The sequence below is a fragment of the Azolla caroliniana genome, unplaced genomic scaffold (genome assembly GCF_043228905.1).
Source record: "Azolla caroliniana isolate FFs.n. ecotype wild unplaced genomic scaffold, voAzoCaro1.0.p SCAF_18, whole genome shotgun sequence".
NCBI classification, from domain to species: Eukaryota; Viridiplantae; Streptophyta; class Polypodiopsida; order Salviniales; family Salviniaceae; genus Azolla; species Azolla caroliniana.
This window is the reverse complement of record NW_028230453.1, coordinates 14,116,046-14,143,537: the sequence shown is the minus strand read 5'-3', so window position 1 is coordinate 14,143,537 and position 27,492 is coordinate 14,116,046. Positions and strand designations below refer to the sequence as shown.

At 42.2% G+C, this 27,492-nt stretch overlaps 1 protein-coding gene across 1 annotated transcript; it reads right to left on the bottom strand.

The window, feature by feature from the left end:
- Positions 1 to 2,433: 2,433 nt before the first annotated feature.
- Positions 2,434 to 4,768, bottom strand: LOC147852453 (defensin-like protein). Its single transcript, XM_087333780.1, has 5 exons — positions 4,583 to 4,768; positions 4,023 to 4,076; positions 3,257 to 3,360; positions 2,893 to 2,931; positions 2,434 to 2,795 (listed from the first exon to the last, which is right to left on the bottom strand). The coding sequence occupies exons 1-5, from the start codon at positions 4,641 to 4,643 to the stop codon at positions 2,667 to 2,669; spliced, it is 387 nt and encodes a 128-aa protein (XP_087189906.1). The 5' UTR covers positions 4,644 to 4,768; the 3' UTR covers positions 2,434 to 2,666.
- Positions 4,769 to 27,492: the final 22,724 nt, after the last annotated feature.

The window sequence follows — 27,492 nt, the reverse complement described above, 5'->3', positions numbered from 1 at the left end:
TAATCTCTCTTAAGCTTATGATTACAAGAAAGAGGAGAGGAAGCTTAGAGCTCTAATCACTTAGGAGAACTTTACAAATCCATTGTGTGGTTTATATCAGTTTTACATTGTGGGTGTGGCCATTTCACACTTGGCTACCTATTGGCTTGCATTTTCCTCTATTGGTTCTTACTACCTCCATCTCATGTACCCTTTTAGTTGCTTGGTATCCTGGTTGATGCACTTCTCTTCATGGCCAAGGCATGATACATTCCAATTGCTTGGCATGCATAGGAAAGTTTCATGATGATTGTATATGTATGGATGTACGATATGCTTGTATGAATGTTCAGTTGTATGTATGTGTATGATTGTATGCATGTACTCATGAATGTATGTGTGTATAAATGATTGCATGTGTATGATTGTACGCATGCATGTATGATTTGGATGGTTGCCATTTCTTGTGCTTGGTGAGTCAACAAGTGCTCATTGTTCACCCGCATGTTTATAAGTGTCATATTCCCTTTTGTACTACCCCCTTTGGGTGGGCCGATGGTATGTGTTTTAGCCCTTTGTGTGTTGACCCTTCGTATGTTGGCCTTTCTATTGTTGGGGCCCTTCGGGGGGCCGTCCTTGTGTGTGGATCCCTTTTGTTTGTTGGGCCCCATTTATGGGCTTGTCATGGGCTCCCTTCAAGTGTTGGCTCTTGTCTGCTCGGGCTCGTGGGTTTGATCTTGCATGATCGGGATTGTGCATTAGCTTCACATGCTTGAGCTCGGGTTGTGCTTTAGGATCCCTTAATGCCTTGGACTCATCTTGAGGGTCACTTTCATGGGCTTCTTTATTGAGGTGGGTGGAGTCCCAAGTTGATTCTCTCACTCTCATGTGGCCATAGAGCACAAACATGAAATGAAACAAATAGCGGGAATGCAAGCAAACAATCTTAGATTGCCGCGAATAATATTAAGAACGAAAACAATAAAGTTTTGATTACAATGAGAGCAACATAAAGTAAGAAGGAAAAGAGGAAGAAGGTAGAGAATCCTTGACCCTCAGATCACCTCATGTAAGAAGAATAAAAGGAAGGAGTTCAAACCCTAAATTTCCTTATGAAAAAGAAGAAGAGAGGGAATCCTCGATCCATAAACTCTTCGAGAAGAAGAGAGGAATGAGAGGAGTCCCTATCCCAAAACCCTCTTAAAAAAAGTAAGAGACCAAGAAGAAGAAGAAAGAGAGAGAGAGGAGAAGCCCAAACCCTAAAACTCCTTTACTCTTTTATTCTTGGAAAAGTTATTTACTCTTACACTTGCCAAGACTCAAACCCTTCACATTTTTCATCCAAATGAATACAATTAAACATTTTGATTGCAATTCTTTTGATTTTAATCCCTTTTCATGCTTATCTATCTATCTATCTATCTATCTATATTCTCTGTGATCAAGTCCACACATACCTAGCTCATGCTCCAACTATTTGATCTTGTTCCTATCTCCACTATCAACATTCTTCTACTTTTCTTGTTTCATAATTGGTACCACAATCTTAAGACAATTTTTTATGCTACCCTTTGCACCTACATCAATCCCAATGCATGCATTATCTCTTGATTGTGAACCTACTACAATTCTATTGCTTATTCCTATTGTTGTTCTTGTTCTTATTCTTACTCATGTTTCATATCATGTTCTGGCCACAATCCATGCTCTTGTTTCTATTTCTATTTCATTTTTTAATTACTTCATGCCCTTTTCTTATCCTTTTTCTAGTTCCAGATCTAGTTCCCATCTAATATGACCATTTTGTGTGAGATTTTTCCAAGCCACATGCTTTATTTGCATCTTGAATATATCTACCTTTTTGGTTGATAGATTCCAAACAAGAATAATACTTCCATAACTGCAGCCCATATCCAACCATTGACTAACTTTGCACTTCTACTGCCTCCAACTTTCTAGAGCACTTTATAAATTATTGTTCAATTGATTTGTTGACCAAAACCATTGTGCCATACAATCCTATAAACAGCTTATCATAAACTAACTTGGCAGCTTGATTGATGGTTATTTCGCTAGTCTGTCTTACATGAGCACAATTTGCTGTTACCAAGGTCACAGAAATGCATTAACAAATGAACTTGTAATATTTGCGTATGGCACCTCATTCTCACTAGCATTCAGGTTCTCAGAACATATCAGTTTCCCTCATCAACAGCACAATTTAGAGACATTAATGAACTATTTCTTTTCTCTTCACATATTCATAGACACTGTATCACAAAAATTATAATTTGGCTCGCAAGTTAAACATTTAAATGAACTCCGACAAAACGCACAAGTTATTTTTCTTTTGCATTGCTTGGATGTTGTATTACAATAGACTTCGGTTTCCACTCTCGCCTTTGCATGAAAAACTTTTCAAGACTAAAAAAGTTTGACCCTAAATGCTATTCAGAAATACAATTTACACGTGTCATCAATGAGGTTTATTTCGAAATGCTGAAAAGGGCGATCATATAATCGGATCAATCATCATTTTGATGGAATTATTAACAAATGCTGTAAAAATCAATCATGGTTGGATCAATCATCAATCATGAATCTTCATTAGATCAATCTGTTGTAGCTGGTGCTTACGCCACATGACCTTATCCTTACAATATCTCAAGATATTACAGGGATCTATCTTATGCAGATATGTCGGGTGACTCGCCATCAACTTTGTCTTTTGTTTCCATGTGAAATTGGGAAGGTTTATGAGGTGGATGCGGCTTTTTTGGTAATGCAGCAGCAAGTTCTGATACTGTTACATTGAACTGGCATATATAGAAAATAAAATATTAAACAAGAAACCCTCCACTATGAAATGTTCAATAGGAGAGAGAAATCTCCTTGCAATGTGTTTTTACAGACCTTGTAAGCACAGCCTCGAATACATGCCTTTTCACATTTCTGTAAAGAACAAATATGAGGAAAATGAGAAACACACACATGAATATTATTATTATTGGCAAAATAGTAGGTAATTAACATGAGATCTTATCTCAGAATGGTAAAATACAATCCTCAGTGACAACGATGAGCAAACTTCCATCATATATTATAACACTGACTAAAATATTTCCTTACAAGATACAATTGTCATAATAGTATGCACATTCTGAACGGAACACAAACCTCTCCCACAGAATCTGAATGGCATGAAAGGAGCATATTATCCAAGAACTCTACTTGGTATATAAGCAAAAATGTGAGTGAATGAGAATGAGTGACTAACCCGAGATTGTGTCGGAGAACCTGGAGATCTAGCCAAATGTGCTGACCACTCATACTCTTTGAGTACAGGTGTCTTGTGACACAGACTTTTGCAATCTTCTTTACCTACAAAATTTCACAATGCATTTCACTCTGTTCTTCTTCTTTTTCTTTTAATAATAGTAGTAGTAGTAGTAGTAGTAGTAATAATAATAATACCATTAATAATGCTTTGGACATACAGTTTCAATGGTTACAATGATGTACAATTTTTCTTTTTTGTCTTTTTCAAGGTCTTTAATTGAAATAGTTACTAACCTTGACTCTATCCTTTCTGTTGTGACCCCATTTTACTATATTATGATTAGCTAGACATATTCCCTATGTGTTAAGAAGCTCCCCATTTAATTTCAATTTTTCATTAGAGGTTTACTCCTTTTTCCTTTCATTTTAACCAGATATAAAAATTTCAATCTTGAAGAACTCTCTTTGTATTTCATTGAAGCACGCAAAAAATATTGTAAAAGACTATGATTCTATTGAACCTACAAATTATGTACAATAATGTGACCTAGAGTTCATATTATCCTCTTAACTGGAAACATTAAAAGAAATAGTGCAACAGATCTCTTATCCTGTATAATGATCAATCATGTGCTTCAATATCATCACTTTAAGTACATGGTTACGATCGGCACTTTAATGCTCATTTCTAGGAGGGTTAACTATATATGACCTTTTAATTATCCTACAATACGTTAAAGAAAAACATTGTATGGAATACTCACATTCATCCCAGCTTTCACCATCACTACTGCAGGCCTTCTTACAGTACACTCTCCCTGTACAAAAAAACGACGGGAATTCAGTTCACATTCAATACCGATTTAATGTGTATCAGAAATTATGTAATCAGGCCTCAGACAGGCAGATTGAAAGCTTTGGGTACATTTTCATAGTTCGGGACGAATCCATGAAATGGGTGAAGAAGTCCAAAAGATATTTCCGATTACAAAATCTTCAGAACCTCAAATATAACCCCCAATATGAAAGTTACCAAGCCAAGATCCAGCACAAAAAGGAAGTCTTTATGATTCAACATGAAGCCATTTAGGATGAGAATGGCAGAGCTCAATAAAAAAGAGCAGAAATTGACACTACAAAATAATCCCATGATTTGAAAAACCTTCGTGGTTCCCATTAAATGGGCATCAAAATCCCAGAAAAAACAATAAAAAATAGGCGATGCTAGATTTAGAAAAGTAACTCACAATATACATAGCCAAACCTGAGACAGAAATTTGAAGAAAAACAAGAGCAACAGAGAGAGAGAGAGAGAGAGACTCACAGGCGATGTCAAGGACACCATAGCGATTGTTACAGCTCTCGTTGCAGTCCATATTCTCCATCTTTTTTTGCTTCTGTTACTCGTAGATCGTTTAGGGTTTCATGGATTTCTTGGCAATAACCGGAAACAAGGAAGTTTTTTTTACACAGATCAAACTGCTAATGTATGTATGTATATGGAAGCTATGGGTAGAGAGATAGGGGGGGAAAGCTTGAAATGGCGTGAGACATGTGATAGGTCCGTTTGGGTGCTTTTTTTTGCTTTCTTTCTTTCTGTGTGTCTTGGTGTGTTGCGGTTGAGTGGAGGAGAGAGAGAGAGAGAGAGAGAGACTGAGGGGACAAGAAACACATGAATGTGTGTGTGTGTGTGTGTGTGTGTGTGTTCATTCAGATTGAACGAGTGCATGAATGAATGAACCTTCTTGGTTCACATGAAAACCTCGCTATACTTGACTTGACCTAGTCACACCAAACTACACAAGACCTGACCTGACCTGACTTGACCTAGCCACACCAAACTAGACAAGACAAGACCTGACCTTACCAAAAGATGAAGCAGAGGAGGAGGAGGAGGAGGTTGCATGCCTAGCTACTCCCATTCAAACTACATCTTCTTCGCGTTGGACTCTCTACACAAACCCAATGGACATTGCGCCTAAATCCTCGGGCACCGAGCACATGTTGGAGTGAATACAAATATTCGTATATTCTTAGCACGATGCTGAAGCACTGTTACAACGAAAGGGTTTGATACAGTGAGAGCTCTAACCTCATGTACTTACTTCTAAGAAGTTGATAAACATACGACTTAAGTGGGCAAACTCAAAGCTAGCCCCATAATATTGTCAACAAACTCATATATATATATATATGGTATGTTGCTAGACCCAATTGTTAACCCATCTATCATATTCCATACATCCTCTTGTTTTCTTGATGACTTATATGATAGGAGTTGGTGGCTGGTGCATAACATGCACTCCCCCTTTAAGTGTTTTTTTTGCCAACAATGGTTTATATTATGTCTAAAGTGATTTACATGATACTTCAACTCATATTTTTACCTTTTCAATTGCTCTTAGGTTGCCACAGACATACATATCTCCCAAAGCATTGCCAAGAACAGTTCTACATGGCCATATGCTTCATGTCAGTGGAGGAAATACCTAGAGAGGTGGTTGATACCCCCAACATATACAACCATTATCCATGAATAAGACATTCATCCTTTCCCACATCTTCTTAAAAACCTCTTCCTTTCGAAAGCCTACTATCTAAACACCCTTGATAGCATCATATTCTCATTTTAGTGAATGCACCAAAGTCAACCAAATCTCCTTGACTACATCCACATCATTCGATTGAATTTCCTGAAATATCCTTTGACATCAACTAGTCCAAAAAACTCATAAGACTATTGAACTAATCGTCTCCCAAACCACCCCATTTTGTATTGAATATGGCGACACTTCCTCAACATATCGACCTCTTGTATACAATGCAAAGCTAACCTTTTCTTTTTCATAATCTTGTAGCTCACTCTTAATATCAACCCACATCACTCCCCCCCATTTATATGCTCTAGAGCCATATACTTCATGCAAGAGATGCAAAAACCTTTTCTAAACCAATTTAGCATCCTTATAGGACCATAATAGGTGATGAAGAGACTCCATTTCTAATCCACAGAAATCACACATCTTATCCACATCCTTACAATACATCCAAACACCCCTCAAATGCTTTACCCAAATACTATTTGCTTCAACATTTATATAAATAAATCCTATATCCTCTGACTTTGTCTTCATATAGTGAACTTTCACATCGTATGGTTTCCCCAACTCTTGCATTGTTTGCTTGTGAGTTCTCACCTCCTTCGATTTTCCAAACCCCTACATCATTCAATTGCATAAAATCTCCCATCATTCGATTCAATCTTTTATCCTCTTCGCTAGTATTCTACCACTTGAATGATCCATTGTAACTTCTTATGCAAGATTTCCCTTAGAAGCTTTCTTAGCCACACTATATATCGTCTTTGTTGAGATACAAGCTCAACATTGGCCAGATCGGCTGTGCAAGCCGAGAACCGGATCGGTTTGGACCGATCGGTTAGGCCGGATAGGTGCATAAATTGGTGCGCAAACCGGTGCGCAACAAGAGGCCGGATCGGTGCGGAAACCGGGAGGCCGTTGAACAGATATTCCGCGAGGGAATATATTTGGGAGTTAGTGTAGGAGCTCAGTTATGAGCATTGAAGTACGTGTCAGTACTTCTATCAGTCCGTATGGACGTGTATAAAAGTGCTCTCTTAGCACATCCTATGTACAGAGTTTTACACATTATTTTGAATTTAGTTTTTTTCTGTGTGTTTTTCCCTCTCTGTCTCTCCCGCGTACATTGTGTCTTAAGCTCTCCATTAAACCTGTTTTTTCTCTATTGGTATTCTGTGTTTTGATAGCTTTCGCACTTAACATTTCACATGGTATCAAAGTGCGAGGGTTGAGAACCTTTGCAATTGACTTCAGCTTGAAACAAAAACAAAAAAAACCTAATCTCGGTGAAGAACGAAAAGATAAAAAATGGATAGAGGTATGGCTAGTTCGCTTCCAACTGAGAAGCTCGACAGAAGTAACTATGCATCTTGGTCGTACAAGATGCACCAGTACCTGCTTGGACATGGATACTGGAGCTATGTTGATGGAGCGAATGATGTAGCACCGGAATCCACACACATAGACTTCTCGGCTTGGGAACAGTCAACAAGCAGAGTTCTCTACTGCTTCACGTCCTGTGTGAGCGAACAACTCTTGAGCTACATTCAGGATGCAAGAACGCCGAAGGATGCTTGGGGAAATCTGAAAAAGATTTTCGTTGCAAGCACCACAACCAGGAAGCTCCAACTCCGACAAGAGTTGAGCAATGTGCGTCAACGCGACATGACAGTGGCTGACTACACCTCCAAGATAAAGGATTTCTGCGATTCCGCCTCCATCGATGTGAACGTTGAGGAGGGTGAAATGGTGCAGATCGGCCTCAGAGGATTGGCGTCAAAGTTCAGAGCATTCTTGGTCAAGACAAGTTGCGACAAGACATCTTCACCAAGCCCCTTGGTCAAGACAAGTTGCGGCAATTCTCGGGTGCGCTTGGGTTGCGGCACCTCGACGTGCCAAACTTGAGGGGGAGAAAAGTCCCGCAAGACCATGGAAAGGTGCAGGTAAGGAGCAGAAGTGACCGCGACACCAAATCGGATGACACATTCGATTTAGTGTTGGCTAACGAAGTCGAAGCCGAATCTGCGGAAGAGTTCAAAAGCGGACGAGAGGGCAGCAACTGATAGAAAGAGCCGGAGCTAGCCAAGCATGGGGGAGATGAAGCCGACAAAGGCGAGAAGGACAAGATTGAGGACGAATTGGAGACAACCAATTCAGACAAAAGCGGAGACGAATCGGAGGCCGCCGGTTCGGCTCGGATGTTTGATTCGAAGACGCCGAATCAACTGAAGGCCAAGCGGAAGAAAGGGTAGCTAGAAAAGGTCGTACGAGCAGACAAGCCAACCGTAAGGGTCGAGGTGCGCAGAATCGAATGGGTCGAGGAGCGCGAGCTAGGCGTGAAGTCAAGAGAAACCGGAGCGAAGGACCGAAAGAGCCTCAAGTTGAGCTTGAGGGGGTGTGTTGAGATACAAGCTCAACATTGGCTAGATCGGCTATGCAAGCCGAGAACCGGATCGGTTTGGACCGATCGGTTAGGCCGGATCGGTGCGTAAACTGGTGCACAAACCGGTGCGCAACAAGAGGCCAGATTGGTGCAGAAACTGGGAGGCCGTTGAATAGATATTCTGCGAGGGAATATATTTGGGAGTTAGTGTAGGAGCTCAGTTACGAGCATTGAAGTACGTGTCAATACTTCTGTTAGTCCGTATGGACGTGTATAAAAGTGCTCTCTGAGTACATTCTATGTACAAAGTTTTACACATTATTTTGAATTTAGTTTTTTTCTGTGTGTTTTTCCCTCTCTGTCTCTCTCGCGTACATTGTGTCTTAAGCTCTCCATTAAACCTGTTTTTTCTCTATCGGTATTCTGTGTTTCGTATAGCTTCCGCACTTAACATTTCACAGTCTTGCATGGTCAACTAGTTGGAAGTAAGAATGCATATTTGTGATATGTTATCAATGTTACAATATTAGGCATACAATTAGTGTTAGAAATCTAACAAGCTCAAGTGTGTGACCATTGCTTAATCAAATGCCACATCACTAAATCTTTTTTGTTAGAGCACGCATTTAAGAAAAGTAGGGGAATTTGGATGCAACTTTTGAATTAAAAATCCTCACTAACTTTGTTGGAGAACTATACAAGAAAAGCATTGGAGAGTGATATCTTACTCCCTCTTAGTTTTTGGTTTTGTTGGCTCTCATTGAGAGTGTATTGTTAGAGCTTAATCTTAATGTAAGCATGTGATAAGGAAATAACATATAGGTATATAGAGAAGAGAGAGAAAGAAGGTGCCGATCCACCCGACCACACTCGAGCGACGGGATCGAGACGGACTCGAGCCTCGATTAGTGTCCCATACCATCGACATGGCACCGAGTCGTACTTGGTACTGACGCACCCCCTACAAGAGTTGATCACTACAAGTTTAGAGTCTCGACATAGTCAAATATGTATCAAATGACGGTAGGTAGGCCTCATATTTATAGCCAAACCTAAGGCCCCCAGACAAGTTCACACTTTGCCTTAATGGGTTGTCTTGATCCCTAGGATTGAAAGTAATCCTCCCTTCTTTACACTCTTGGTTAACCCTCACAAGTTATCCTCATGTGTAGAATACTACGGTACAACTTACCACGGGATATTATATGGTCGTGCTCGTAACATATTCCTCCTCTTTAAAACATTGCACTCTTGCAATGAAATGTTAGGGAAGTTAGTTTTAAGAGTATTTTCTCATTCCCATGTAGCATCTCTTATAGACTAGTCCATCCATTTAATTCAAAATTCTTGGATTATTTTAGAATGCAAATGTTTCGTTTTAACATTGAGAATTCACTCTGGTACATGTGGTTTAGAAGCAAAACCTTCAAAAGCAACCAGAGTTTCGTTGAAATCGACACCCTTCTTCTGCTGAAAGCCTTTCACAACGATTTTGGTTTTGTATCTAGGTGGATTTCCGCCATCTCCCTGTTTTAACTTGAATACCCACTTATTTCGGAGTGCCTTCTTTCCTTTCTGCAACTTAGTTAGTTCATACGTGTGGTCTTAATGCAAGGAGTCCATTTCGTCTTGCATGGCACTCAACCACTTTCAGCTGTGGGTATCTTTCTTAGCTTCCTTGAAGCTTTCCGACTCCCCCTCATCGATTAGCAACACATATTCTTTATCCGGAAATCTGGGGGGGGGGAGGGTGGCTTCTCTCTTCGTCTTTCATTTGACGTAGTCGACTCTTGTTCGACCTCTTCGGTCGGCTCTTTGTCTGAGTCGGATTCTTGTTCGGTCGACTGTCTCCTTTCTCCCGGTTCTCTTTGTTCCTCAATAGGTTCTCAATTTTGTCGAGTATTTAATCGGCCGACTGGTGTCATGGATAGAAAATATGCACCAGAGAGTAGAAGATAATCAAAGGGATGAGTTGATTAATTGAAAGACTCCATAACTGGTGTTGTTCACCTTGATTGTAATCTAGGTGAACACACATATTTATACAAGTTCTGAGATTGAATATCTCTAGAGTATACTCGAGAAATATCTCTAGAATATACCCGTCTAGAATATATCATAGAATATTTCTAGAATATACTAAAGACTAGAATATTCTGAATGTACTATATATGCTAGACTATACAATATTAAACCATATACAATTTACATGTAACTTAAGGGTTTCCAAATGGTTTATCTAATACTAAGTATTGGGTGTGTTATTGGTTAGAGGTCCGAGTCTAGATGTGACATTATCCCCCCTCCTATGCCGCCTTCCCAAACCAGTTGTCGGTTTGTGGGGATACCAGAGATGAAAATCTTGGACCACCTTCGGGGCGTTTTGTAAATTCTTCGCTAGTTCCCAAGTGGCATCAAACAGGGGGTAATACTTCCACAAGACGAGGTATTGCAGGTGTCGACGGTGCAGAGTCCAGACGTGAGTCAAGTATTTGGTCGACCTCGTATTCCTCCCCTATCATCAACTGTACATGTGGTGGTGTGGGGCCTTGGTGTCCTAGGAGTTGCGAAGCGTAATGGGGTTCGAGGAGGGAGACATGAAAAACATCATGAATCTGGATGTGGGATGGAAGGGCCAGCTAGAAGGCGACGGGATGGTAGGGAGGGAAATGTTGAACCGAGGATGTAAACCATAGTTTGCAAAGAAGGGAGTGACGCCAGTCGATGCATGGAGAGAATTATTGTAGGCACATTCCGCTCTAAGTGAAAGTAAGTTGACACGGAAGGGTGCACCAGCCAAGTAGGGGCGCCATTCTTCAAAGGCATCAATGATGTGATGTACCCCAACAATTCAATCGAGGTACGATCAAATTCACATTTCTAACTTTTGGCATAAAGGTTGTGCTCCCGAAGTTTAGCAAGAACTAATCGGATGTGACGGGTGTGCTCCGCCATGTTTGGCAAAAAAAATGAGAATATCATCAAGGTAGATGACCATGAAATGATCGAGATATTCTCGGATTATATCGTTGAACATCATATATTGAAAAATAGTCAGGGCATTAGTAAGGCCGAAAGGCATTACCTTGCATTCGAAATTCTCATACCGTGTTTGGAATGCGCTTTTCCATTCATCATCGGGCTTGATGCGTACTAGATTGTATGCATCACGTAGATAAACTTTGGAGTTCAGACACGTGCAACGCGGAGCCGGTCGAGGAGTTCGGGAATCAGAGGGAGCGGATAGTAGTTGCACACAGTGAGTTTGTTGAAACCCTAGTAGTCGACACATAAGCGTAGAGGGCAGTCCATCTTCTTCACAAATAATATGGGGGCCCCACCTGGCGACTTAGAAGGTTGAATAAATCCTTTCGCAAGGTTCTCATCGAGATACACTCGAAGGGCCCATAGCTCTAGTGCAGACAACGCATATAGAGAACCAAAGGGTGGACACACGCCTTCTTGAAGATCGACCGGACAGTTGTAGAGCCGGTGTTCGGGCAAACGATCTGCATTATGTTTCTCAAATACATCGGAGAAGTCTTTATACTTGTGGGGAATAACGTGGAGTGTGTTAGAAACAACTCGACAAATGGCGAGTGAGTGATGAACTAAGGCATAAACGTCCCCATCCTGGACCGAAGGTGGTGTTGAGAGACAAACTCAACATGGGCCTATTCAGCTGAAGAAGTCGAGAACCGAGAACCATGGTCTGAGTAGGAAGGTTTCCGAGATCTATATTCCTACTATAGTAAATAGGAATATTGTAGACAGATTTAGTGTCAGGCTCATTTATGGGCATTCAAGTACTGATGGTACTTGTGTCAACCCACTCGTCAAGTGCATGTATAAAAAGTGCTCATTGAGCACAACGTATGTATAGTGTTCATTATTTGAATAATAATACTAATAATAATAATAAGTAGCTTGTAGTAGCTTAGTGGTTAAGGCATATAAGTATATGTAGAGAGGTGTTTGCTCTCTTTCTCTCTCTCATACACCATTCTCTGTGTTTACCTAACTGTCGAGTTTCCGAAACCAATTGTGTACTCAGTCAGTGTCTATGGCAAACGCTTCCACACACGTATTCTTTTTCATGGTATCAAAGCACGAGGGTTGAGACTCCTCTACAGCCGACAGAAAAGCAAGCGCACAAGACAGAGTCAAGTTTCTCGTTTTTCGGAAAAGGAAAGTCAGGAACATGGATAAAGGAATGGGAAGCTTGCTTCCGAGTGGAAAGCTCGATTGGAGCAACTATGCATCTTGGTCGTACAAGATGCACTAATACTTGCTCGGGCACGGTTACTGGAGTTATGTTGAAAGAGCTAATGATGCAACACCTGAGAACAAAGATTTCGTCCTCTTAGTACTAATAGTACTTCTCTTCTTTAGTATTAATTCTCTCTCTGCTTTAGTACTATTCCTGACAGTTTGAACCAATTTTCTCCTCAAGCCTACTTGTTGTTCTCCCTCATCCTCCTACCCTTTTCCCTATACTATGGCTACAGTTAGCGCCCAAGAATATCAATCCGTTTTCTCCGAGCTACAATGCCTAAAAGAAAAATTTGTTGCCTTGGAACAAGAAAACCAACGGTTGATAGGGGATCTGCAACAAATCGCTCTAGAAAAACAACAAACGTAGCAACAACATGGGGAGTTAGCGTTACGGGTACAACAACTCGAAGCAGCATTGCAACCACAAGGATTAAGTCCCGAAGGATTTCATAAAGAGATGAAGATTGGACTTCCTGTGAAATTTGATGGAATGCGATCGCAATTCAGGGGATTCCTTAATCAGGTACGATTAGTCATCCAAATGCATCCTTCTCGATACCCCACTGATGCATCCAGAGTTGGCCTAATAGGCATCGCTTCTAGAAAAACAATCGCCCTTGCTTAATAACTTTGAAGATTTTATTAGTGAGTTTAAAGCCTGCTTTGGAGACACTGACAACATCAGGACGACGATCAACCAGATCTGACGATTGCGTCAAGGCGATCGTCCAGCCTCTGCCTACGTGGCGGATTTCCGTCTACTCGCCTCAGATATCCCCTGGGATGATCAGGCACTAATGGAGCAGTTTCGCTATAGCTTGCGAAACGATGTAAAAGATTTACTTTTAACCTTCCCCGAAGAACCAAAATCTCTTACGGAGGCAATCAGTTGAGCGGTCCGATGTGACAACTGCCTTTTCGAACGACGTTTTGAACGTCAATTACAAATACCACGCTCTAGGTTGGAGCCCACATATGCCTGAGTCATGGGTAAAGCGTTCGCATGCGAGGTACCTCAAGCAAATACTGCGACGCCAATGGAGATTGACACCATGCGTTGACGTGGCCCGTTATCGGAAGAAGAAAAGCAACGATGCCGTGCAAATCGATTATGTCTTTATTGCGGTGGACCAGGGCATATCGCAATCAATTGTCTCCATAGGCCAAGAAGACCGGTAAATCAAATTGTAGCCTGTACTAAACCCGAGTCAATTCTTCCCTTAGGAGTGTCTGATAGTATTAATAGTACTAATAGAGTGTTTGATAGTATTAATAGTACCAATAGCCCAAGTATCTCAAACAAATTTGAAATCCCTAGTCAATTAGATGAAGAGTTAAACGATTGAGTCCAGCCAAAATAGGAGCCGTTTGGTTGGACAGCCCTAGATCTGTACAACCCATTAGTGGTTCCATTCCTTCCAAGAAAGTTAGCAATGTGTTCGTAGCCCAAGTCATGGTTAGTACTAAAAGTACTCCCCCAGTACAAGTCCTAGCACTTTTAGATTCCGGAGCCAATTCCTGTTTCATGGATCGAAATTTTGCCCAAGCTTCTCAGATATCCTTAAGAAAACTTCCTTGCCCCACATCTATAGTAGTCATTGATGGTCGTCCCATTGCTTCCAGGAATATTGTAGAAGAGTCAGAACCCATTCAAGTTGTCCTAGGTAGTTTTGTGTGTGTAGTATCATTTAATATAATTAGTAGTCCAGAGCATCCCATTGTCCTGGGATTACCTTGGTTTGAACTACATAATCCAGACATAGATTGGAGAACAAGAGAAGTCCAATATCGACAACCCCAAGAATCTACTCATCGAGTTTCGACCATTTCACTACGTCAACTACGCGAAGAAGGACACAAGGAGGAAATCTTCCTATTTGCCATATCAGTACATCCTTCCAACAATATTAAGAAGGAATCCTTAGTGCAACTTCCTGCAAAATATCATAGTTATGCCGACGTATTTGACAAGGTAAAAGCCGGTACTCTTCCTCATCATGGTCGCTATGATTGTCCAATCAATTTACAACCAGGAGCAGAGCCACCATGGGGACCAATCTACAACTTGTCACCCACCGAGTTAGAAGTCCTTTTAGCCTACATAGAGGAGAACTTGGCAAGCGGGTTTATTCGTCATTCGAAATCTCCAGCTGGAGCACCCATCTTCTTTGTCAAGAAGAAAGATGGCTCATTTCATTTCGTTGTTGATTACCACAACTTAAATAAGGTCACCATTCAGAAAAGGTATGTACTTCCTCTGATATCAAGTCTTTTAGAGCGAGTTAATGGTGCCAAGTTTTTTACAAAAATCGATCTACGAGGAGCGTATAACCTCGTGCGGATCCGACCAGGAGATGAATGGAAGACCGCCTTTCGCACGCGGTATGGGCATTTCGAATATATTGTTATGCCGTTCGGTCTAACCAATGCACCCGCAGTCTTCCAACACATGGCAAATGATATATTCAGAGACCTTTTGGATATCTGTTTGATCATCTATCTGGATGATCTATTGATTTATTCGAAGACCCAGGAAGAGCACGATTCTCATGTATTATTAGTACTAAACTGACTCCACGAGAATGGTCTTTATGCCAAGCTAGAAAAATGTAGCTTTGACTACAAGCAAGTGGAATTTCTAGGCTACGTTATCTCCTCAAAGGGCATCTCCATGGATCCAGCTAAAGTCCAAACTGTGCTAGAGTTGCAAATTCCACGGTCGGTACAAGATGTACAATGTTTTCTAGGTTTTGCTAACTTCTACTGTAAGTTTCTACAGGATTACTCGAAGATTATTTTACCTCTCACACAACTTACGAAGAAGGGACAAGCATTTCTTTGGTCCAATGAAGCGGACATGGCTTTTCGGCATCTTAAGAAAGCCTTTACATCAGCACCTATTTTACCTCATGTGGATACAAGCAAACCATTCATCATGGAGGCCGACGCATCAAATTTTGCCCTCGATAGCATCCTTTCTCAACAAGGAGATAAAGAAGAGGATGCTCTGATCCTTGAGCACCTTATTCATTGTGTTCATCATATGAGTGACAAAATTAGTTGCGCCTTGTGGTAAAGTACACATTCGAACCAGCCCAATAGGTGTACGCATTGTAGTAATATCCCTACTATCCAAAGCAAGCTGAAATTGATCATATCCGGAATACAAATCAGCCATGGAGTAGATAGCTCTACCTGCAAAAGATTCTGCGAAGGAATCCACGACGGAACCAACTCCTAAATTCTAAATGATTACTTTGTTAACTGGGTGGAGATCTTGAATGAACCAGAGAGATCCATTCTTTTTTGGCACTATAAACCACCGGTTAGAATACGGAGCATTCGAAGGCTCCAAGATACCCATCTGCACCTTCTCTTTTAGCAACTCAATGAGTTTCGGAATATGAGCTCTTGGAACAGGAATTGGTTTCAAGTTCCAAGGCATATGAGGGACAGTAAAGATAATCATTGGCTCCATCAGTTGTGGGTCCACACAACCTATCTCTGAAGGTGAAAAAGCAAAAGCCTTACCATGTTGAGATAACATCTTTCGAAATTGGCTTTCTTCAGCTTGATTAAGGAAATCACCCCCTCCTATCTGAAGCTTCCCTTGCGAAGACTCCGTAAACACATGACCAATCATCTTCGGATCCCGTAACATTGGTTCTTCCTTCACCCTTTTTAGCCGATCTATGCTATCAGCCGGCAATGGTTCCGCTACATGTCGAACTTTCCGATCCACTGTCTTATATTTAGTATGGACGCGAGAAACCATATCCATCCGATTTTGAAATGTTGCAATTTCAACATACATATCCACTGAATTGGCCGGAATAAAAAATGATTGATCTTCATTTGAATACAAAGAATTTTCCAACTCTCCAATGGTATCCACACAGGAAAGTTCCTCCATAATTCCTGACACCTGATCATCTGTTTCCAGAATCCGATGTTTAAGAAGCATCACCCAAATGTCTTCCACATTTACTTGGCTTTTACGATTTAAATTATCAATAGAAGAAAATGAGATTGCTCTGGTATAAGAAACATAAACTTTATTATTTTCGAAACAATTATTCTCATACAGGGACTTTTGTTGGCCTGGACTATTATAGCCCTGTTTTACAATAGTCCTATCTAAAAATCCTAATCAGAGGATACATGTAAACCATCCTTGTTTCTTTCATGATTAGGTTGAATTGTCTGAAATTGTACTTCCTTCCACCATCCATATCTTTGATCTGAGCATAGGACGATCCATCATCCAATACCTTGGTCTCCATGTGGACAACAACCATAAAGGGTTGCCCCAATATAACTGGATATGTGGCTGAATCCTGAATAAAGAAATGGTGAAGCACAGTAACACCACCACATCTCGGCAAGCTCCAGATAACTCCTCTAATGATTGTGTTGTTGCTCGAATCCTCCAATGGTGATCAAAAGTCATCGGCCACCCTCCTTGCTTGTAAACCTCCAAGGACATGAGGTTTATCTCCGAGCCACTATCAATCAGAGCCATGACTGCCTCCGATAAACCACCAAGTCGTACTTTTGTTTCTGTAGTTGCCCGAGCCTAGTGATTCTGAGTAAAGTGGCTCCTCGGAATATTATCTTCATGCTTCAGCACTTGTGTAGATCCTTCTTTCCATCCAGCCTCCTTTGCAGTCATTGTTGTATCAACAAGAATTCTCTTTCTTCGCATATTCTCCAGTAAATCATCCTGAACTTCCTTTTTGGAGACTGTCAACAAGTCTCCTAATGGAACCGAGACATGTTGCTTTAGAACATAATTTTCAATGAAAGAGAAAGCATCTACCTCTTGTTTCAATTCAGTCCACATCCGGAATGTTGGAGATGACTTCTTGGATACTTGTACAGGGTTTTGTTCAGCCTTTTGCATGTCCAAATTTTGCTTTTCGGATGGAGAACGAAAATTAGCCCTCTTTAGAACTTGTTCACGATCCAACTCTTCCTCTCTTCTCCTCTTCTCCTCTACCATCACATCATAATTTGTGGGAAAAGTTGAATCACTCCAACCAGTCCTTTGACAACCATCTTCAATAAGAACAGTTTGAATAGTTGGATCTTGCTTGGGCAATTCAATTAGTCGAATAACGACCGAAGTAGAATGGAAAATAGCTTGTGCATGTCGAAGCTCTTCTTCCTCCAAGAGCTTTTTCATTCCTCCTCGCCCAAAATTTGTCTGTAGTGGTTGACGAGTCACGGATGAGTGGATCAACCGATCCTTGTAGAATATGAGGTTCTTCTGCATCGCCTCCCGATGCTCCGCACACTCCGATCTTTGATGCTCCAAATTGTCACACCATAAGCATCGAAAATCCCTAGTCAGAAGAGTTCGTTGCACTTGTGGCTGATGTTGCACCTTCGACATGGAAGAAATCTTCCACTCCATGAATTGCTTTACTAGGTCATCTACATCACTTGGTTGTTGTTTCTCCATAGATGCCTCAATCCCTGTCCCTGTCTTCAAAGAGGAGGTCGGAGTAGCATTTCCAAGTCCCTTCGAGTCCAACCATGTTCTTCTTTTCTCATATCGAAGGTAGATGGACCGAATTCGGCTCCAATCCTCCTCTAAACCTGTTTCAGTTTCACTTGATTCTATAAGTTTTCCTTGCTCTACCCTATCCGCATTGGGAACTGAGCGAAGGAAGAGAACCACCTTCTCTGGTTCAAGCAAAGTTTGCTCCCGAACTGAGAGTTGTCGGAAACTTTGCTTCAAAATCAGTAAGGGTCTCTAGAACTGACCCATGCTTCTTGTCCAACTCCACCCAAGCTTCAAATGCCCGCCGAGTCATCTTGGTGGAATCAGCATAATTAAAAACACCGAGCAAATCACGACGGAATGCCTCCCATTCAACATCTTGCGTTTGAAGCTCTTCTATGATAGGAGGAACATCGGCAACTACCACACGATGGAAGTTGGATTTCTTCAAATCAGCGGGAATATTTCGATGTAACATCTCTGCATCGAACACCTACAAAAATCGGCTCACATCCTTTGCAGTGAATGGACCCAACTTCTCTAATACTCCATCCACAGCTCGATCTAGGTTCGGACTCCTCTCCCTCTCTGTGAGAACAACTTCTAGAATTGATTGAAGTTCTACTGCATTCATGTTCGAAGAGGTAAAATCCCAAAGAACTCACTCTCCTTGCCGCCCGTTTTCACGTTAGGTTCACCATATGTCGTGTCGAAGCACGTCGCGTATAAGAGCTTGGCATATCCGGGTGGAACAACTGGGGTTCTAAACCAGGAGAGTGGAAATAAGAAGATGAAAGAGAAGAGTGGGAAGTCGAGCCGGAAGTATCTCAATAGTCACGAGTGGTTTGCAGCCCTACCCGTGAAGACAAAAAACCTTATATCGTTCCACCTACATAACCAAATTAAGTTTACAAACATAGATTGGAAAGCCCTTTGGGAGAGCTTTCCAACGAGCTATAGAATGTCAAAAACAGAGGTCAGATTTGAGAGTTATGAAGAAAATACTGTACAACGCTACTACTCAAACGCAGACGAAGAAGAAATGCCAAAATAGGAAATTCACTATTTCTTCGAGAGAAAAACCCTTTAGAAAATAGGACTCTTTGATTGTTCCCCCCCCCCGTCCATGACAATAATCCTCCCCTCTTATACTAAATCAATGTCATTACATGTAGGCCACGTGGCACACACCTAGAGAAGCTTGTGCATGTGTGCGATATAAAGCATGTGGGTCATGTGGCACAAATGTAGAGAAACTTTGCATGTGCGTTATATGGTGCACATTAAATACATTACATGGTTTTGACTACACAACATTTGTTCCAAAATAATGAAAATAAATCCCTAAGAACAATAATACTAAAGAAGTCTAGAATGTAAAGCAACTCCAATGAGTTGAATCAAGTGGATCTCCAAGGAGTGATGGGTCACTGAACCAAGTCAAGATGTGTGGTTGTAGTTGAGGTAAGTGTGGAATCGTGGTGGCACCAATCGGTCGTATCACTTTACGACACCGGTTAGTGGCGAAGGGATACACACAGACCCAGGGAATCGATTACAATGAGACCTTCACTCCGGTAGTGAAGATGATGACGGTTCGTGTGGTACTGGTGGTTGCTGCGGCAAGGGGGTGGCACCTTCACTAGATGGACGTGAAGAATGTGATTCTTCAAGGTGACCTTGAAGAATGGATCTATATGATCCAACCTCCCAAATTTCAGTCAGAGATGAACAAGTCGGCGGTGTGCCGGCTCAAGAAGTCGCTTTACGGTTTGAAACAAGCCCCCTGAGCTTGGAATGCGAAGATCACGCACCGGTTGCGTAAGATGGGGTTTGTGACCTCTAAATCCGACTCATCGTTGTTCATCCGGATGGTCCGGTTTGCATCCTACTTTATGTTGATGATTTAGTCATCATCGGACCCGGACTCAATGAAATCGGCCGAGTAAAGTCCCAGCTATCAGATGCATTTGAAATGAAGGACCTGGGGGACCTTCATTATTTTCTTGGGATCGAGGTGATCCGAACCTCTGACGGCATATTGCTCTCACAACGACACTATGTGTTGAATATGTTGTACAAGTTTGGTATGACGGAGTGTTGACTTGTCTCTACACCCCTAGACCGGAACCAGAAGCTTTGTCCCAACTCCAAACCGGCCTGCGATAAGAAACAGTTCTGACAAATCGTCGGAAGCCTGATATACTTGACAATCACTCGACCCAACCTTAGTTACCTGGTCGGAGTGATCAGCCAATTCATGCAGAGGCCGACCGTCGAGCAGCTTCAGTACGCACACCAGATACTCCAGTATGTTAGTGGCACGAAGGATCGGGGATTGTTATACCGACACGGTATAGCTGGGAAGCTAGTCAGATTTACCGATGCCGACTGGGCTAGTGATGCATCGGATCGCCGATCCACCTCCGGTTACAGGTTTTCTCTAGGTAGCGCGACTGTTGCGTGGAGCAACAAAAAGCAGCCAACAGTGGCTTTGTCGAGTACTTAGGCTAAGTACCGGGGTGCTACCAATGCCACCTGTGAAGCCATCTAGCTTCGGCGACAACTACAAGACCTAAGGATTGAGGTACCGACCCCGATCCTGATCTACTGTGACAACGTGAGCAACATTCAACTCGCCAAGAACTTGTGTTCCATGCTTGGACAAAGCACATAGAAGTGCATTATCACTTCGTGCGTGAGCGGGTTTTTAGCAGTGAAGTGGCACTTTGGTATGTTCAGTCGGATTGGCAAATTGTTGATATCTTCACCAAACCGCTCGGATCAGAGAAGTTGCAGCACTTCACCAAAATGCTTGGTGGTCAGCATCTCGACGTGCCGCACTTGAGGGGGAGAAAAGGAAAGGGAACGGATGGCACCAGACAAGGAGCCGGAGAGGAAAAAAGAAGGTCAACAAAGGGGGAGACAAGAGGAAAAAGGAAGCCAAGCCGACCGAAGGAGTCGGCACATCCGAAAAGGTCGGAACAAGCGGCAGTGGCAACAGAGTCAAGAAGGACAGAGCCGACCAGAAGAAAACGGCCAAGACCCAGACGTGGTCCGGTGTGGTGAAGGGCTTGAAACCGGAAGACGAGTTGGAGAACACCTACTCGGACAAGAGTTGGAACGAATCGAAGGAAACCAATTCGGATCAAGATTCGGAGAAGCCGGATCAACTAAAGGCCAAGCGGACACGGACACGCCAACACGAAGGAACCGACGGGTCGACAAGCGCCTGAGTTGCAGCAACGAGGGAGCTGAAATGGGCATGTTGAGCAGACAAGCCGACTGAGGAGGTCGAGCTGCACAGAACCAGAAGGGTCGCGACAAACAAGACCGGACTGGACGAGGAACGCAAGTGAGGCGGAGGAATGCCAAAAGGAGCCGGGTAGTCAAACCGGCTGCCATGGACACTAACACCACGATCCGACCTAAGCTTGAGCTTGAGGGGGAGTGTTGAGCGAGCAAGCTCAACTGGATCCGGATCAGCTGAATAAGCCTGTGCCGGATCGGCATCCGGAAGGATGAGCCGGATTGGTATCCGGAAACAACCGGCCGGATCGGGGAGCCGGATTCGAGCAGGAACCGTAAGCCTAGTAGTAGCCTAGACTACTAGGTAATCATTGTCTCGTAGTTACTATTAGTCGCGCGTGTGTGCATTGAAGTACCTGTCATTCCTTTATGAACTTGTATAAATAGTGTTGCTTAGCACGTTGTATGTACAAAGTTTTAGAGTTAATTTTTGAATATAGTTCTATGTTCTACTCTCTTTGTCTCTCTCGTATATACTTTGTGTTTTAAGCTTTTCCATTAAACCTTCATCTCATTTTCTGTTGCTATCCGGTTGAGTCAGTTCTGTCTGACGCTTCCGCACATTAACATTCGCATCTTCTTCATCAAGTTTGCCTTATGCTTCATCACAAAGGCTGGCCCTTTTCCGATCTTTCCGGTTTCGGATCCTTTCGATCTTTCCGGTTTCGGATCCTTCCGATCCTTTTGCATAGTGTGAGCTTTGCCGGTTCTCTTGTCCAACCTTGCCAGATCCGGATTTATCCGAATCGGTGTGCTTCATCGACCACTCGCTTTCTTGGTGGTCTTTCTTGCCACAATACTAGCATTCCGTGTTGTCTTTAGATTGCCGGTTTCCGGTGCCGCCTTGACTCCCCCTATGTGTGGAGGGTCTGGAACTGATGTCGGCACCATCTTTGTGTCTCCTGTTCTGGTCTTGCCTGCCGCCACTATTGCATGGCGACCCACCTCGTCCTCCATGACCATGAGACCGATCCACCTTCGTGTACAACATCCGGTTGTCTGGTGTCGTAGTGTATTTCGTACAGTACGTGAAAAACGTATAAAGTACCAAATTTAATAAATATAAAGAAAAAGAAAGAAATGTATATTACATGCATAGGGCAAAATTCGAACCTTGTACCTCCATGTTAATAATGTAAAGCCTTACCATTAGACTAACACATCATAAGTGTTAGAAAAGCATATATCCCACATAGAATGGTTTTTATCACGCATATTTTCTAGGAAAAAGCTTTAGTTAGAAGAAAAACGCATGATAGAAAAAAGCTACACATGCAAATCTAGCGTGCATGAACACTATAGTCAATAAAAACGCATGAGGTTAGATAAAGCATGATCACTTTTAGAAGAAGCATGTTAGAGAAAGCATATAGTCTATAGTTAGATAAAAAGCATGGATTGCTAAGACTCTCTCATCACTATATAAGGATGGGGAGCACAATATAATAGGTGTGAAAACTTTGGAAATTGGATATATTTCTAAAAAAACACCAATTAATAAATTATGTTCGTGGGATTCACGAAATAAACTATACTGATGGGATTCACGAGGTTTCTATATCTTTCTCTTTCAATCCAAATTCATATTCTTATCTTAATATTGATTAAATAAAATACATTACACTCGTGGGATTCACGAGGTTTTTATATCTCTTTCTTAAAATCTATTTATAACTAGATTAATCTCAAATTCTTCCTCCTCCTAGTCCTAAACCCCGGCGGTTCCCACCCGACTCACACAATGATCCGGTGCCCAAAGGCACGACACAGTTGGTGAACCCGATGTGAAGACAGGTGGCAAGGAGATGGAGAATCAACAAGAGGCGATGACCATGATGACAATGATGCTCAACCGCATATTACAAGAACAACGCTTGATGTCGGAAATCAAATCGGCAATAGAGCGGCTTGTGCAAAGAAACGGGCAATTAAATAGAGAGGATGTGTCACGTTATCTATGTGACTACAAGGTGGCGATGATGATATCCTTCAGTCGGGTGGCCCCGGATGAGCTACAAGAGAGAATCCACAAGATGCGGCAACAAAACCCAACATGGGGGTCCTTTGAAGAAGCTTTGCGAGAGGCATATGACTATGAGAGACCGAAGGGATGAGATCGGCGTGAGTTCGACGAGTTGGTTGCATCAGTGAAGATCCACCAAAGCGCGACAAAAGCATTCCTAGAGTTCGAGTATCATTTTGCTCAACTCTCGGAGCGGGAACAAAGATTGGTGGGGGAGGATAAAGTCCTAATGTTTGTAAGATCGATCGATTGGAAAGAAAGGATGGCCATCAGGATCGAACTTGAAGATGATGACGGTGCAAATGGCCTCACCGAGGATTGGGCCAAAGTCGAAAGAGTATGTTGGAGACATGATAAGAGGAAGACGAGAATCTCGTTGGCATCAACATGGTCCATGAGGGATGATCGATTGAGAATGAATGATGTCGCCGATATGAAGGCCGAAATACAATATGATAGTACTACAGGAGAGGGTGTGGAACAATCTATCCTCTCTTCTTGCAAAAGAACAACGACCAAGGATAAAGCCGATGCCTTGAGAGTGGCGAATGCTACTTCAAGGGTGGAAGAAGGTTTCGGGACACAAGTGTCCGAAACATCGAGTGAAAAAGGGGTAAGCATAATCGATGCTTGCATTATCGAGGGAGATAAAGAGTGCAAGGCGGACATGATTAAGGAGGTAGACACGAAAGATGACATCGAGTCGGAGATGGCTATGGATGAGTCAATGACGAATGGCCATGTCGAGACTTTCCCACCACTAATTCCAGAGACTTCGGTGGTTGTGTTCGGAAGGCAACGTGAGACCGAAGAGACGGAAGATGGCGGAGAGAAAACGAAGGTCGAACCTGATGCATACTGTGAAAGTGTTTTTAGAATTCAAGGTATTGAAGTCTACAAGAATATAAGGTATGGTGCATTCACATCCGGAGGGCAAGATCACGAGCTAAGGTCTTGAGGATAAGTCAAACAAAAAGCAAGACACGTGGAGAAAAGTAAAAGAAGAAAAACGTGGGCACCAAAACGCAGTCTGCAACGAATGCTCATAACTCATTCGTTTGGAAGCCAAATATAATGTGCAAATATGGGTTGGAAAGCTTGTGAAGAGAGCTATCCATAAATTTAGAGCTTGCAAGAGGGAGATATGAGGATTTGAAGATCGTTGTGTCATAGATAAGAATAGGACTCGATGAAAACTCTAAACAAAGCATAAAAAAGAAAGCAAGGGAAGCTTATCCAGTGGAAGAGAACTTTATATAAAGGAAGAAGAGTAAGGTGGTGTAGAGAGAGTCTCTTTGTTGTGATGTTTTCTTGCCTATTCACGTAGTGTTGGTTGAGTTGTTATCAATTTATCCTTGTAGACTTGGATTTATGTATCTTCTTTCTCTCTTCCTTCCATCATAATTATTCATTAGAAATAGATCTTTGTGGTTTTGGGTTTGTTTATCTTCCTTATCTCTCCTTTCTATCATCTCTACCTCATCACATACGACAGAGAGATAGCTGAGAAGGTGGCTATGGGAGAAACGATGAAAGACGGTAATACCGAGGATTCCTGCCAACTAATTCTAGAGACTTTGGCGGTTGTGTCCAAGAACTAACGTGAGACCAGAGAGACGAGAGATGGCGGCAAGGAAGGTAAAGTCAGAAGCCGGTTCGGATGGAAGATGATCCTCCGATCTAAACAAAAGACGAACCAAGCAGAAGTGGATTCAGTTGAAATTGAAACGGTCGAGCCCGACCCAGACGGAAATTGTTTGATCCAGAAGCTGATCGGACGAGACCGAATCGGAAAGAAGCTAATCCGACTCAGCCAGAAGTCGAATCGGTCGAATCCGGTGAACATGAAGAAAAGAAAGTCAACCCAGACCGAAACCGATGGGTCGAACCTGAACCGGAAGGGGGCCGACTCGGTCGAAACCGATCAACCGAGTCCAATTCATCCGAATACGAATCCAATCGAAAGCCGATTGGACGAGAACGAATCGGAAAGAAGCTAATACGACTCAATCGGAGGTCGAAACAATCGAGGCCGGTGAACATGAGGAAGAGGCCAAGCAGGCACACTACCACAGATGACAAGGACCAAGAGGATTTGAAGGGTGTTACCGAGGATGAGATCTCAACAAAGGAGGGCTCTAACATGAAGATTGTCAACTCTAACGTGAGATTCGAACCTTGTACTTCCATGTTAATAATATAAAGCCTTACCATTAAACTAACACATCATAAGTGTTAGAAAAGCATATATCCAACATAGAAAGGTTTTTTACATGTATATTTTCTAGAAAAAAGCTTTAGTTAGAAGAAAAACGCATGATAGAAAAAAGCTACACATGCACATCTAGCATGCATGAACACTATAGTCGATAAAAACGCATGAGGTTAGAAAAACCATGATCACTTTTAGAAGAAGCATGTTAGAGAAAGCATATAGTCTATAGTTAGAGAAAAAGCATGGATTGCTAAGACTCTCTCATGGGCCAATTTTGGCCTTAGAAGACGTTAATATATCTTTCTTTCTCATCACTATATAAGGATGGGGAGCACAATGTATGAGAACCGGTATAAGCGTAGAATGAGGATGAGAACTGGTATAAGCATCACAGGTCTGAACGTAGTCGTCGACAAAACGTCGCATATGGGGCCACCAAAAGGATCGTTGAACAAGATCCAACGTCTTAGTGCTACCGAACTGTCCCGCCATATGGGGTCGTGACAACTTTGGACGATTTGAAGGCGACAAGAGCAATCAGGGACATATACAAGCTTTTTAAAGAATAACAAACCATCATGATATTTGAATTGTCGGTAGTCCATACCTGCTTGCTGAGACTAGGAACAGGATGTCCGAGAGGTATCAATGTGCGCCAGAATGTCTTGAGCAAAACTGTCTATCTTCAAGTTCGCATGTATGGCCTCGGTAATCCGGGAATCCATTGGGGTGTGAAAAATTCGCGTTGTGTGCAATCGTGTTGGTCCCAAGATTACTTGTTTTTGATTCTCAAACACTGGATCACCAGGACGAGGTGCAAGATATGAACGTCGTGATAGGGACGATGATGAGGAAGAGTATCGGCTTTTACCTTGTCAAATACATTGGCATAAGGATGATATTTCACCGGAAGTTCTACTAAGGATTTCTCTTTAATAGGGCTGGAAGGATGTATTGATATTGCAAATAGGAACATTGCCTCCTTGTGTCATTCTTCGCGTAATTGACGTAGTGAAATGGTCGAAACTCGATGAGTAGATCCTTGGGGTTGTCGATGTCAGACTTCTCTTGTTCTCCAATCAATGTCTGGATTATGTAATTCAAACCAAGGTAATCCCAGGACAATGTGATGCTTTAGACCACTAATTATAGTAAATGATACTACACACACAAAACTACCTAGGACAACTTGAATGGGTTTTGACTCTTCTACAATATTCCTGGAAGCAATGGGACAACCATCAATGACTTCTACAGATGCGGGGCAAGGAAGTTTTCTTAAGGATATTTGAGAAGCTTGGGCAAAATTTCGATCCATGAAACAAGAATTAGCTCCAGAATCTAGAAGTGCTAGGACATGTACTGGGGGAGTACTTTTAGTACTAACCATGACTTGGGCTACGAACACATTGCTAACTTGCTTGGAGGGAATGGAACCACTAATGGGTTGTATAGATCCAGGGCTGTCCAACCAAACGGCTCCTATTTTGGCTAGACTCAATCGTTTAACTCTTCATCTAATTGACTAGGGATTTCAAATTTGTTTGAGATACTTGGGCTATCGGTACTATTAATACTATCAAACACTCTATTAGTACTATTAATACTATCAGACACTCCTAAGGGAAGAATTGACTCGGGTTTAGGGTTTGCCCTAGTCCACCGCAATTGATTTACCTGTCTTCTTGGCCTATGGGGACAATTGATTGCGATATGCCCTAGTCCACCGCAATAAAGACATAATCGATTTGCATGTCGTCGTTGCTTTTCTTCTTCTGATAATGGGCCACGTGGACGCATGGTATCGATCTCCATCGGTGTCGGAGTATTTGCTTAAGGTATGTCTCGTGCAAACGGTTTAGCCGTGACTGAGGCGTAAGTGGGCTCCGGCCTAGAGCGTGGTATCTGTAATTGACGTTCCGA

Excerpts from the sequence above, each read along its gene's own strand:
- LOC147852453 (XM_087333780.1), bottom strand. The coding sequence starts at position 4,643 with ATGGAGAATATGGACTGCAACGAGAGCTGTAACAATCGCTATGGTGTC. Across the intron at positions 4,077-4,582 it reads TGGTGTCCTTGACATCGCCT|GGAGAGTGTACTGTAAGAAG; the intron begins GTGAGTCTCTCT and ends TTTTTTGTACAG. Across the intron at positions 3,361-4,022 it reads TGGTGAAAGCTGGGATGAAT|GTAAAGAAGATTGCAAAAGT; the intron begins GTGAGTATTCCA and ends GAAATTTTGTAG.